Raw genomic sequence first — 13,296 nt, 5'->3', positions numbered from 1 at the left:
GATCATTTTATTTCCATGTTAAAAGAAATGACACCCTGCAATTTTTACAGCATGAAGGCCTTTTCAATGGCATTTGAGATCTTCCACACCATATCTCTAGCCTTGAACTGTGGTTGTGAATATAAGTTTTTTGTACTAGACTAGAAACCCACAGAGTACAATAACCATTGATGATGATGATGATGATGATAAGAAGAATCATTAATACTTTAGTATTTAGTATTTAGGCATTCTATGTGTTGGGAAAGTGCCAGGTTTTTTTGTTTTGTTTTGTTTTGTTTTTTAAATTTACATTATCTTTAGTAAGATCATGTCAGATTTGTTCCTATACCTGCTGTCTTTTCTCCACTTAGCTCTTACCTCAAAAAGGTTTGTTAAAACGGTAAAAGAATAAAAAATTGGGCAGTGGAGAGGAAGAATGAAGCTGGTGGTGGGAAGTGTGTGTAGAATCTGGGTAGAGTTTGCAGTAAACGGGCTAAAGTGGGGATTAAATGAGTTGCCAGACCCCATGTGAAAGAAATGGATTTAGACTTACTACATTTAAAAATATTTATTTTCTGTTTGCTACTTGCCTGGTTATATGTAAGGTCATTTGGGACCAGTTAAGAAACCAGGGTTTCCAGGTAATTAAGTTTAAGCCTGGGAAAAGGGAGGGAGGAGGCGCACAGGAAAAAAGACTGACAAGAGAAGAGGGCACTAGAGGGAGCACTAATCTTGGGGAAAATGCTTTGTGAGAATGCTGGAGTAGGGGCAGGGTAGGGGAGCTGGAAGTGGGAGGAGGGCATCCTCTAGGTGTTCTCTACCATCTTGACTAAGAATGCTTTATTGGGAGAGGGAGTCCTATAAAGGCAGTGCAAAGCTTGCTAGCTGACATTGTTTGAGAAATTCCTGGCAGGCTCTCCAGTGCTTGTTTGGCTTCCTGTGGTGCCTTTGGTGCCCTAGGGTGAAAATAAAGATTAATGTTAAAAATGTTTTCAAAATTTAATTTTTAGGGCGCCTGGGTGGCTCAATTGGTTAAGCAACTGCCTTCAGCTCAGGTCATGATCCTGGAGTCAGGATCGAGTCCCACATTAGGCTACCTGCTCGGAGGGGAGTCTGTTTCTCCCTCTGACCTCTTTCCTCTCATGCTCTCTCTCTCTCTCTCTCAAATAAATAAATAAAATCTTTTAAAATTTTTAATTTTTAGGAAATCTTTAAAATGGTAAAAAGGTGAGACTCGTCCAATGGAAAAAATTAAAATTTAAAAAATTTAGAAATTAAAATAAAAAAATATATTCTTCATTCCTCATTCCTTAGAACTGGATACTTAACCAACCAAGACACCATGGTGCCCCCCAAAATAAAATATTTAAAAATATACTTATAATTTTCGATAGGTACTACCAAATTGTATTTTACTTCTGCCAGCGGTGATAAGGATCTTGATTTATCTCATCCTTCATAATATCATAATTTCAATGAGTTTAATTTGCCAATTTACTTTTTTTTTTTTAAGATTTTATTTATTTGACAGATAGAGTTCACAAGTAGGCCAAGAGGCAGGCAGAGGCGGGGAGGGAAGCAGGCTCCCCGCTGAGCAGAGAGCCCGACGCGGGACTTGATCCCGGGACCCCGAGATCATGACCTGAGCCAAAGGCAGCGGCTCAATCCACTGAGCCACCCAGGTGCCCGCCAATTTACTATTTTTTTTTTTAAGATTTTATTTATTTATTTGACAGAGAGAGTGAGCACAGCAGATAGAGTGGCAGGCAGAGGCAGAGAGAGAAGCAGGCTGCCCGCCGAGCAAGGAGCCCGACATGGGACTCAATTCCAGGAGGCTGGGATCATGACCTGAGCCGAAGGCAGCCGCTTAACCAACTGAGCGACCCAGGCGTCCCCAATTTACTTTTTATATGACATTTAAAAACTTCTCAAGGAAGGAACCAAATTATGTTTGATATCTTCAGAGATTGATGACCAAGTCCCCAATAGTCCCATCTCCCTCCACTTTGATAAGCAATGGACTCCTAAAATCTAAGAATTTGGTCGAACCTTTCTAGTATTAGGAAAATTGTATCTACGTCCCTTCCTCTTGTTTCCTCAAGTTGACATTGAGTAGAAAGGGCTGAGAGGTGTGCTTATCTTAGTCTTTGTTTCACTTCTTTTGTCTATTCTCAACCCCTGCTCCATCATATGGAATCATATGGAATAACAATGTGGAATTGTTATTCCACAGGGTGACTCTGGTTGAAGGAAGATCATTCTTTTTGAAACTTACTGGTTTTCTTCACACTGGCCTTGAACTGATCACAGGGACACTGCTTCTTTGGCATCTCAGGCATTGCCATAAGTTTTCTTTTAGGGGCTCTCAGGAACCAGTCTGAAATAACAGGGTTGGTACTTAGAGGGGAAGGTTAATATCGTTGAGAATAGGGAGTAGAGCAGGGCTTTACTTGCCATCTTCCTTGCCTTCCAGTTTCTTTTTCAGACTGCAGTGGAGGTGGGGAAAGGAGTCAACACAGAACAGTGGGGATACCCAGTTATATGAGCACCAGGATTTCTGAGTTGTTTTGCTTGACCTGTATTGGCAAGAATTTAGTGGCAGGTTTGGAGGGGGCATATCATTAAGGAGACCAAAAAATGAAGAAAAGATCTAGTGTCTTCCTCTGGCTGTCTTAACTTGGCCAAACGTTTTGCCTCTCTGATTTCAGTCTTATTTATGAGTTAATGAAGATCAAAAAGAAGATTCAGGAAGTTTTTGGAAAGCAGCCCTGGGTTCTTGGGGAGAAGATTAAGGGGGGAAGGGCAGCCAGAAATTCAACCAGCTCCCCCTAGAACTTGGAGGGGTCCTGCTCTTGCCAGAGATTCAGGAAGAAGACAAGTGTTGGTGCTACATGTGGTGGGCTGGTGGAGAGGGCAGTGGGTGAAGTTAGCTCAGAAAACATCTGCACTGGTGTTTGGAGGGCGGGAGTGGGGCTCAGGGGAGAGAGTTGGATTGGGATGGTGCAGTGCTATTGTTGATACTGACCTTTGCAATCACATTCTTGGCTGCCTTTGTGGGGCCTTGTCCTAGGAGCCTGGCGATCGTCCCGTTGGCCTCTGGCGATCCCTGGTGGAAGAAAACAGGTCATGGCCAGGCACCGGAAAGGGAAGAGGCCAACAGAAATGGTCCCCCAGTATTGTGCTACCTGCATCATTGGTTTTTCCTTCCTCTTTTTTTTTTTTTTCTTAAGATTTTATTTATTTGAGAGAGAGAGTGCACACACAAGTAGTGGGAGTGGCAGAGGGAGAGTGGGGGAGAGAGAAGCAGGCTCCCCACTGAGCAGCGAGCCCAATGCTCATGCTAGGCTGCATCCCAGGACCCTGAGAACAAGACCTAGGCCAAAAGCAGATGCTTAACTGACTGAGCCACCCAGATGCCCCTCCTTCATTTTTCAGGGATCTAGGGTACTTCAAGAGAGGAATATTTTATTTTATTTATTTATTTTTTAAGACTTTATTTATTTTTTTGATAGAGATCACAAGTAGGCAGAGAGAGGGAGAAGCAGACTCCCTGCTGAGCAGAGAGCCTGATGCAGGGTTCAATCCCAGAACCCTGGGATCATGACCTGAGCTGAAGGCAGAGGCTTTAACCCGCCGAGCCACCCAGGTGCCCCATGAGAGGAATATTTTAAATGGATAAGGAATTGAGGTTTAAGATATAGCTTAGAGAAGAGCTTAGCTGGAGGTAGGTAGAAAAAGAATGGCTTCTGGATGGAAGAAAGGATAAAAGGTGGGTGTTAATCAAGATCTGACAGGAGCACCTGGGCGGCACCGTTGACTAAGCATCTGATCCTTGGTTTTGGCTAAGGTCGTGATCTCAGGGTTGTGAGATTAAGCCCTGCGTTGAGCTCCGTGTCAGCTTCTGTGCTCAGTGTGGAGTCTGCTTGGGTTTCTCTCTCTCTGTGTCTCTGTCCCTCCCACCCTTCTCCTGCTCTCGCTCTCTTTCTCAAATAAATAAATAAGTCTTTAGGAAAAAGAAAAAGAGGGCCCGATAATACGCCCTACCCCAGCACACATTAAAGTTCTCATGACTTCAGAAATGAGAACAAGGAGCAGATTATTTCACAGACTCGTCAGGATCTTCACCTGACCTTTACGTTCCCTATATTTGCATCCATAATCCCAGTTCAACTATAAGAGGATGGTATTTACTTTTGTGCCTCTGGAAAAAATCCATTTCTCTTTTGGCCTCTAGTCAAGTCTGTCTTGTCACCTGATGCTGTCCTTGAAGATTCTGATTTTGTGAAATGGTAATATTTCTATGACAGTCAAGGATGATGGTTAATAGACTTGAGATTCTGTAGCTAGAAGTGAGCCCAGATGGTGCTTCCTTGGCATAGTGGTTTCTGATATATCCTATAAAAATCAATTACACCTTTACATGGTTTCCCACTGTATTTGAAAGCAGTTCTCTTAATGCACAGCTATACATATAGTTTGTTGTTTGAAATCTGTTGTGGACATTGAATTGCCCCCCCCCCAATTCACGATGAAGCCCTAACCCCCAGAATGACTTTATTTGAAGATAGGATCTTTAGAGATGTGACTGTGTTAAAACGAGTTCAAGTTAAGATGAGGTCGTTATGGTGAGTCCTGATTCAGTCCAACTGGAGTCCCTATAAGAAGAAAAGATTTGGGCAAAGAGATACCAGAGTTGTCAGAAAATAAATTTCTGTTGTTTAAGCCCCTCATTTTGTGCTACAGGAAACTAAAAATCTTGCTCCCACCAGTGGCTCAATAGTCATTCAACTGTATAGAGCTGACACATGGCAGGCACTTGGTAGATGTTTGTACAATAAGCAAATGGACTAGTTGTCTGGAGAGGGCCCTTAGAGATCCTTTGATTCAATCTAGGGCTCTTTCCCAGACTTGTGCCCTTTCTGCCACACAGATGGAAGGTATTGCACCATTTCCCCCAAGTACTAGTTTCCAAATGTTCTCATGTGCTGTTTTGAGTGCTATTAAAATAACTCAAGCAGACACACATAGCCCCTGCCATCTAAACTTTTCTAATATTTTACTTTCGCCTGACCTCTACTTGTAGTTCCAGAGGAAGGCCACAGAATACTAGAGCCAGAGGGAATCTTGGAGCTTATTTAATTGAATCTCTTTAGTTAGAAGTTTTTAAAATTCTAAATGTATAGAGCTATATTAGAGAAAATTTGGAAAGTGCAAATAAAGAAATCTTCACTCTTACCATCTGGTGGTATTTTGGTGTGTTTCCTGAATATGATTTTCTTTCTACAATGATAACCATAGTCCGTGAACAAGTTTTTTTTTTTGTTGTTGTTCACTTTATAAACATGTTGCTATGTCATCTTTATGATGGACTTTTAAAAATGATTTTATTTATTTATTTATAAAAAGATTTTATTTATTTATTTGTCATAGAGAGAGCACAAGCAGGCAGAGTGGCAGGCAGAGGCAGAGAGAGAAGCAGGCTTCCCGCTGGACAAGGAGCCCAATGCAGGACTCAATCCCAGGACCCTGGGATCATGACCTGAGCTGAAGGCAGCAGCTTAAAAAACTGAGCCACCCAGGCATCCCAAGATTTTATTTATTTGACAGACAGAGAAGTAGGCAGAGAGGCAGGCAGGAAGAGGAGAGGAGAGAGAGAAGAGGAAACAGGCTTCCTGCTGAGCAGAGAGCCTGATGTGGGGCTTGATCCCAGAACCCTGGGATCGTGACTTAAGCCGGAGGCAGAGGCTTTAATCCACTGAGCCACCCAGGCCCTCTATGATGGACATTTTTATGAACTTTTTTTTTTTTTTTTTTTTTGAGAAAGAGAGAGAGTGCAAGCAGAGAGAGGCAGAGGGAGAGAGAGAATCTCAAGCAGGCTCCATGCCCTGGCAGAGTCCTACTCAGGACCGGATCCCATGACCCTGAGATCATGACCTGAGCTGAAATCAAGAGTCAGTCACTCAACTTACTGAGGTGCCCAGGCCCCCCCCCCCGTTTTAAAAAAGATTGTATTTATTTATTAGAGAGAGAGAGCGAGCATGAGTGGGGGGCAGACTCCCTGTTGAGCTGGGAGCACATTGATAATTTGGGGCTTGATCCCAGGACCCCAAGATCATGACCTGAGCCCAAGGCAGACACTTAACTGACTGAGCCAGCCAGGTGCCCCCCAAACAGACATTTTTAATGACTCCCTAATATTCCCAATAAGCATATGACCTCCAAATTATTTAACTCTTCACTCATTGCTGAATATTTAGATTGTTTTACTTTTGGATATTGATAAAATTCCTTATGTTTGTAACTGTTTTCCAAATGTTAGATTATTGTCTTGGGCAAGATTTCCCAAAATGGAATTGCTAGGTCAAAAGTTAAGAATAGTTTTATGTTTCTTGTTATTATTACTAAATTGCTTGTAAAAGGATTGTACAAATTAACTAAATCATTATCCCCCCCCTTTTTTTTAGATGAGGAAATTGAGAGAGAGCAAATGAAATGCCCAAGTTCACAAAGGTAATGGTGACCCAGCTGAAGCTAAAACTCAGGTCCAAGTTTCTTAAGTGCTATTCTTTCCACAGTCTTTACAACCTTAATTCCATGGCATAAATTAAAATGAAGCTGCACGTTCCTACAATATTATGTTTCCCAAACCTCAGACATTTCTGGACCATCTTTATGATGCTATTATTTACTTCTTACTTTTTCTTTAAACAGATTTAATTTATAAAACCAGCCTCATCCTCTGCTATATTATCTGTGAGATTAGGAGTTTGATACATGCTTAGATTTTTTTCTAACATGCATTAACATAAACATAACTATTGAAGTAAAAGCTAATTTATGTCCTACCGAAAATTAGTTTTGGAAAATATTGATATAGTGGAATAAGCATGAACTTTACATCCAGGCAGATGTGGCATCTACTACTTGCTCTGTCTCTTAATGATGCAGTCTTGGCTTCTTTGATTTTTGGTTCTCTGGTTTGTAAAACAAGAGTAGTAGTATCCACCTTGCAGAATTAGGAATAAATAAGCTACTGGGGATGCCCATTTGTCAGTTCCCAAGTAGGTGTTCAGTACATGATTGTTATTATTGTGTTTATTATTGCGGACTTCTGTCGCTCTGTACCAAAGAGGATGTCTATGCTGGAATGTTAGGTTTGTTGCTTTCTACTGATCTGTATATGTAAAGAAGCTAACTCCCACTTGTTAGGACTTGTGGTAGATCTATCATTATTTTGACTTCGCTGTTCCACTACATATTAGCTTTATGATTTCGGAGAAGTTGCCTAACTTCTGTCTTTCATTTACCTAATTTGTAAAATAGGGCTAATAATTGTCCATTAGTATGTGCCTGTGGATTAGTATGTTCCTAGCTTTGTCCACTAGAGGGCGTAGAAGCACTAGCTCCCGGTAGCCACGGGCCAGACCTTAGTGTGCAGGGCTCGTGAGTACCATGGCCCAGTCAAAGGAACCACAGCTCCTTGGAGAAATGGTTGATTCCAAGGCAGGCCAGGGAAGTACAAGATGAGCCTGGAACATCTTATGATATCAGAAAGTCTGGAGCTGTTAAAAAATGATATGCCAAGAAGAGAAGCCTGCTTGCGGCAGCTCTCAATAGTCAATTTTGAGACAACATGAACAACATAACAAATAATGATAGTAATGGATTATAATCCATAAATATCCATGTGTCTTTACTCATAAATAATTCAGTAAGTAAATGGGAGAGAAGGAGAAGATTTTTCTTTCTTTTTTTATGATTTTCTTTATTTAAGAGAGAGTAAGAGAGAGAGCATGAGGGTGCGGGGAGGGTCAGAGGGAGAAACAGACTCCCTACTGAGCAGGGAGCCTGATGTGGGACTCGATTCTGGAACTCCATCCTGGGACTCCAGGATCATGGCCTGAGCCGAAGGCAGTCGCTTAATCAACTGAGCCACCCAGGCGTCCTGAGAAGCTTTTCTTATAATAAAATCCCAATTAATAAATGTAGAAGGAATGATGGACATAGAAAATCACCATTTGGCTAATACCATAGTAACTTTTGTTGAAGGTGGGAATCGTCAATGGATTTTGAAGAAATAGGCTTTTTGTATAGTCTTTTTTTTTTTTTTTAAAGATTTTATTTATTTATTTGACAGACAGAGATCACAAGTAAGCAGAGAAGCAGGCAGAGAGAGAGGAGGAAGCAGTCTCCCTGCTGAGCAGAGAGCCCGATGTAGGGCTCGATCCCGGGACGCTGGGATCGCGACCCGAGCCAAAGGCAGAGGCTTTAACCCACTGAGGCACCCAGGCGCCCTGCTTTTTGTATAGTCTTAAAGTATCTCTTCACAAGATACTTATTAATTACAGTGGGAAAAAGAGAGTTTTATAGTAGAGAAACCTGGCAGACACTACCTTGAGCAAGTGTTCAAAATGAATATCATCAGTAGTTGGGAATGATCATTGGCCGTCTGATGTGAGGCATGGAGAAGGCACATATGACTTCTGTGGTACTCTTGCCAAAAACACATAATCTGATCTTAATCATGAAGAATCATAAGACAAATCCAAACTGAGGGGCTTCCTACAAAATAACTGACCAGTAGTCTTCAAAACTGTCAAAATCATGAAAGACAAGGAAGGCTGAGAAACTACTCCAGCTTGGGGAAAACCAAGGGGACATGACAGCTTTATTCAGGTTAGTATCCTGGATTGGATTCTGGACCACGAAAAGGACATTAACGGGATGATTAGCAAACCTGAATATTAGTACATTCATTCATAGTATTATGTCAATGCTAACTTCCTGGTTTTGGTAATCATGTTATGGTAATGTAAGATATTATTTTTAAAAAACTGGATGAAGGATATATGGGAACTCTGTTTTTATAATATTTCTTGAGTCTGAAAAATTAAAAGTGAATTTAAGAATACATTATATTTCTGTGAGGACATAATGAGGTAATATGTATGAAGTGCTTGGAACCTCCCTTGTTAGGGGCGCCTGGGGGCTCAGTCATTAAGTGTCTGCCTTCTGCTCAGGTCATGATCTCAGGGTCCTGGGATCAAGCCCCACATGGGGCTCCCTGCTCAGCGGGAAGCCTGCTTCTCCCTCTCCTACTCCCCCTGCTTGTGTTCCCTCTCTCACTGTGTCTTTATCAAATAAATAGATAAAATCTTAAGAAAAAATAAAATAAATGAAAAAAAATTTTAAAAAAATTGCCTGCCACATAGGATTACTTAGCATATTTCAACAATTATTGTTGATAACTTCATAGTTAACGATACAAGTAATTAATCTATTATTGTAAGTGATTTGTTTCCTAACATTTTCATATATTCTTATCTTTTCTCATTCCTCTCTGTGAAAAACACACTGTGCATGTATGTGGTTATTTTAAGAAATAAAGTAAGATTAGATTTTATTTTGGGGGGATGGGAAGGTGGAGAGTGTTGTTTCCTCGAGCCAGAGAGGTGCTGCAGAACTGGATTAAGAGACTGGGATGGGGGGCACCTGGGTGGCTCAGTGGGTTAAGCCTCTGCCTTTGGCTCAGGTCGGGATCTCAGGGTCCTGGGATTAGGCTCTCTGCTAAGCACGAAGTCTGCTTCCTCCTCTCTCTCTCTCTCTATCCCTCTCTCTCTCTGCCTGCCTCTCTGCCTACTTGTGATCTCTTTCTATCAAATAAAATAAATAAAATCTTAAAAAAAAAAAAGAGAGAGAGAGAGAGAGACACTGGGATGGAGCCTGGTGTGTCTGTAATAGCGCCATCTGGCGGCAGAGCGAGCTTTCCCCAATTCATTGCTGTTGTCTTTTAGGAGCTACTTGAGATATTTTACTTAGTCCATTTATTGAATCCTTGCTAGGTACACATTATAGATAATTTAATATTCAAAAAAATTATGTTCTAAATGGTATTTTACTCATTTTAAGATGGTAAAACGGGCTCCAAAAAGTGAAGCGTCTAGGGCTGCAAATTAAGGGTGGAACGAGGATTTAGGTCTAGGTTCCCTGCGTTCCAACGCTGAGTCTACAGATCTAGGAAAGTCTAAATGTGTCGCCAGGTTTGATAACTATTGTTATAGAGCAAGGGTTCTCAGCTGGAGGTGGTTAGCCCCTCCAGGGGACATTTGGCAACGCCTGGAGTTAACTTTGTCTATCTTAACTGGGGGCAGGGGAGGAGAGGCTTGGTATGTAGTTGATAGAGGTCACACACGTGCTGCTGGACATCTTACAATGCACAGAATAGCAGCTACAGCAAAGAATTGCCCAGTCCCAAATGTTAATAGAGCTGTTATCAAACCCAGGTGTAGAGTCTTTTAAGGGCAACATTTTGAACTTAGAAACCTGAGCATTTATTCTTTCCCTTAGCAAATATTTACTGAATACTATGCTGGATAGAATGAGGGATATGGAAACACTATACCAGATTGTGGTACCAAGGAGGTTGCAGTCTAGAAGGGCAGGGGTGGACGTAGGAAAGGCACACAAATACCTTCAGTATGAGACAGAATATGACAAATGCAAAGAGAGGGTCACGTTTGGACGAAGCATATTCACAGGACGGAGGGCTCATATCTGGTTGAGAGAGGAATCAGGAAGGCTGTGAGGAGGAGGTGGTTTCTGAGCTGAGTGTATGAGAGAAGTTAAGCTAGTGGGGAAGCACAAGACCCGTTCGGGGAACAGCCAACAGTCTAGTTTAGATGGAGCACAGAGCACTTGTTAGTGAGATGTGGAGTGGATTGGAAAGGCAGGTTGTGGTTAGGGCTTTGAATCAAGGGTAAGGACGCTAGCCTTGGTGTTGGTCACCATGATGGAAAAGCCTTCCCCTCCCGACTGGCAGTCTAGGCCCTAGAACTATGGGGTCCAGCACCTTCCAGAGATCTCTCTCTACAAGAGAAGGGAAGTGTAAAATTGGGGTGGAGTAAGTTGAGCTTCTGATTTTAAGGATCAAGTTTTTGGTAAATATGTAAAAAAGCTATTTTACCTCAAACTAGCTCTTGAGGAGTTGGTTTTCTTGAGTAGAAACATACATGGGATGAGCTCTCTTCTGCATGGTTGTTCTGCTAATGGTGAGCTCACCTGAGATGGAGTGAAAGCTGGGGCTGATTTGGAGTCTTTAACCTAAGGCCTGCTTCCCAAAACGTGAGCTTAGTATGGCTAAAGCTTCCAATATAGATACTATCCAGTGATACGATCTTTCTAGTTTTTTACTTTACCATTAAATAGTATTAAAAATTATTGGTGGCATTGTGGTACTATAAAGAATATTTTTTTAAGATTTTATTTATTTATTTGATGGGGAGAGACACAGCAAGAGAGGGAACACTAGCAGGAGGAGAGGGAGAGGAAGAAGCAGGCTTACCGCTGAGCAGGGAGCCCGAGGACCATGACCTGAGCTGATGGCAGCCGCTTAATGACTGAGCCACCCAGGTGCCCGTAAAGAATATAAGCAAGGACTTCTCATCCTCCTTGAATGTACAGTTGCCTTCAATACTTTTATACCGCCTTCCCCAAGACTGGCTCTTCTGGGAAGGGACAAAGGGCAGAAGGTAAGGGAGCAGATTTTTATTTTTATTTTTTTGACAGAGAGAACAGGGAGAGAAGAGAAGCAGACTCCCCACTGAGCAGGGAACCCAAAGCCGGACTCGATCCCAGGACTCTGAGATCATGACCTGAGCTGAAAGCAGAAGCTCAACCGACTGAGCCACCCAAGCGCCTCCAGAGAGCAGATTTTTATTGAGCCAGTATATATCTGTATTTTGCAGCTACAGTTTCAGACATTTTGATACCCACTATCTCAATATCTCATTTTGCTCTTGAAACACTCTTTGGATGTAAGTATAGTCTTCTCCTTTTTGTAAATGAGGAACCAGGCACTGGCAGAAACTAACTTGTCTCAAATCCCTGTAGCTGGAAGGGGCTACATTTCAATGCATGGTTGTTGCAGGGTTTTTGCCACATTTTCTTCTGTGTTCTGCCACATCCACACCCCCCGCCCCATTTCCCCTTTATAGAAAATTAATCTTATTACCTGGATTTGGGCTGCTAGAGACCACAGGCATCAGCATTAGTGGCAGCAACAGAAGGAGGAAAGGGATTAGAATTTTCATTGCGACTGTTGGTGCTGCTGTGAGTCACTTGAAGAGAGTGTGGAGGGTTCCCAGTTGGAGGCTCCCAAAGTCTTCCTTGAGATGGTGGTCTGGGCTTTAAGAGGGCAAGAACGGCTAAGTGACGCTGACCTCATTAGGTAACAGGTTTACAGGAATCTGGGAGGAAAAACTGACCAAACAAAAGAAATGAAGCATTCTTAAGAACACAAGAAGGTGACTGACAACTTGGCAGCAATACTGGTTCCCTCCCCTCCTCCTCACCCGCTTCCTACCTCCCAGGGTGCTATGATTTCTTCCCCAAATCTTTTTGCTCTTTGAATTTCCTTGTACCTTTTGGTGATGTTTTCTAGCTTAATATTGGGCAAGAAAGCAAGTACTAAGGGTCAGCAGAAGAGAGGATGGTATGATCTGTCTCCCCTCTGTCGTCGGGGCCCCTGGAGCAACAGGAGTGTTGCTTGAGAAGTCCTGTCTTCACCACGTTTACAATTTCCTCCCAATTCTGTGGCCACAGAAGGTGGGAAGGAGAGAGTACTGCAGAGGAGAGGCTGTTTCTCTCTTGCTCAGAACATTGCCCCTGAAAGCAGTGGGTCAAACTGGGCCTACTTGTTGTTCATCAGGAAGGTGGCTATGGCTTTGTTGCTCCAGACTAAAGGAGAAGGAACTGGGTTGGTGGAAGGCCCCCAGGGCTTTACATCCAAGAAGCTCTGAGAAACAGGAACCGCAGGGGGGAAGGAGCCCTTAAAGGGCGTTTGCCTGTGCTCTTGGGGTTGTTGGCTCCAGAGCTTGTTTGGAAACAGCCCAAGGCAAAGGAAGAAGGTAATTCTATTTAGAGTAATCATTAAGGGCTACAGAACAGGGTACTTACTAAACTTGACTAATTTCAGAGACTTTGGGAAATATGCTCAAAGAGAGGAGAGAAGGGCTTGAATGCTGAGTGGTATTTTCGGTGACTGAGGGGAAGTTTTACAAGGAAGTCCTTCCTGGCAGCCTCCAGGCAGCAGTGAGAACAGGTGGCGTGATTGTTTGACCTAAGAGGAGGGGAGAGGCAAGGCACAAGTCAAGCCCTTTCTGATTTCTGTATGATCATTCTTAACCTCTCAATTTTCAAATTATTGCTGCTTATTGACAATGTGGGAGATTATAGACTTTGCTACTACAAAGTTTATAAAGCACCTTCGTGAAGCAGGCACAACAGGGATTGGTCTCTAGTTGAAGGCTTGGGCTT

At 42.5% G+C, this 13,296-nt stretch overlaps 1 protein-coding gene across 1 annotated transcript; it reads right to left on the bottom strand.

Annotated features, from left to right (window-relative positions):
- Positions 1 to 535: 535 nt before the first annotated feature.
- CXCL17 (C-X-C motif chemokine ligand 17) lies at positions 536 to 12,201 on the bottom strand. The gene is made up of 4 exons (XM_044257394.1): positions 11,993 to 12,201; positions 3,008 to 3,088; positions 2,258 to 2,359; positions 536 to 938 (listed from the first exon to the last, which is right to left on the bottom strand). The coding sequence occupies exons 1-4, from the start codon at positions 12,069 to 12,071 to the stop codon at positions 841 to 843; spliced, it is 360 nt and encodes a 119-aa protein (XP_044113329.1). The 5' UTR covers positions 12,072 to 12,201; the 3' UTR covers positions 536 to 840.
- Positions 12,202 to 13,296: the final 1,095 nt, after the last annotated feature.

Source organism: Neovison vison, chromosome 7 (genome assembly GCF_020171115.1).
Source record: "Neovison vison isolate M4711 chromosome 7, ASM_NN_V1, whole genome shotgun sequence".
NCBI classification, from domain to species: domain Eukaryota; kingdom Metazoa; phylum Chordata; class Mammalia; order Carnivora; family Mustelidae; genus Neogale; species Neogale vison.
Note: the sequence above shows the minus strand (reverse complement) of the source record. Positions and strands in the feature narration are given on the sequence as shown.

Bases quoted from the DNA above. Each gene is read 5' to 3' on its own strand.
- CXCL17 (XM_044257394.1), bottom strand. From the start codon at position 12,071: ATGAAAATTCTAATCCCTTTCCTCCTTCTGTTGCTGCCACTAATGCTG. The intron at 2,360-3,007 runs GTCAGTATCAAC...CTGTTATTTCAG, and splicing joins CCAAGAATGTGATTGCAAAG to ACTGGTTCCTGAGAGCCCCT. The intron at 939-2,257 runs GTAAGTTTCAAA...TTTTCACCCTAG, and splicing joins GGCCAGTGTGAAGAAAACCA to GGCACCAAAGGCACCACAGG.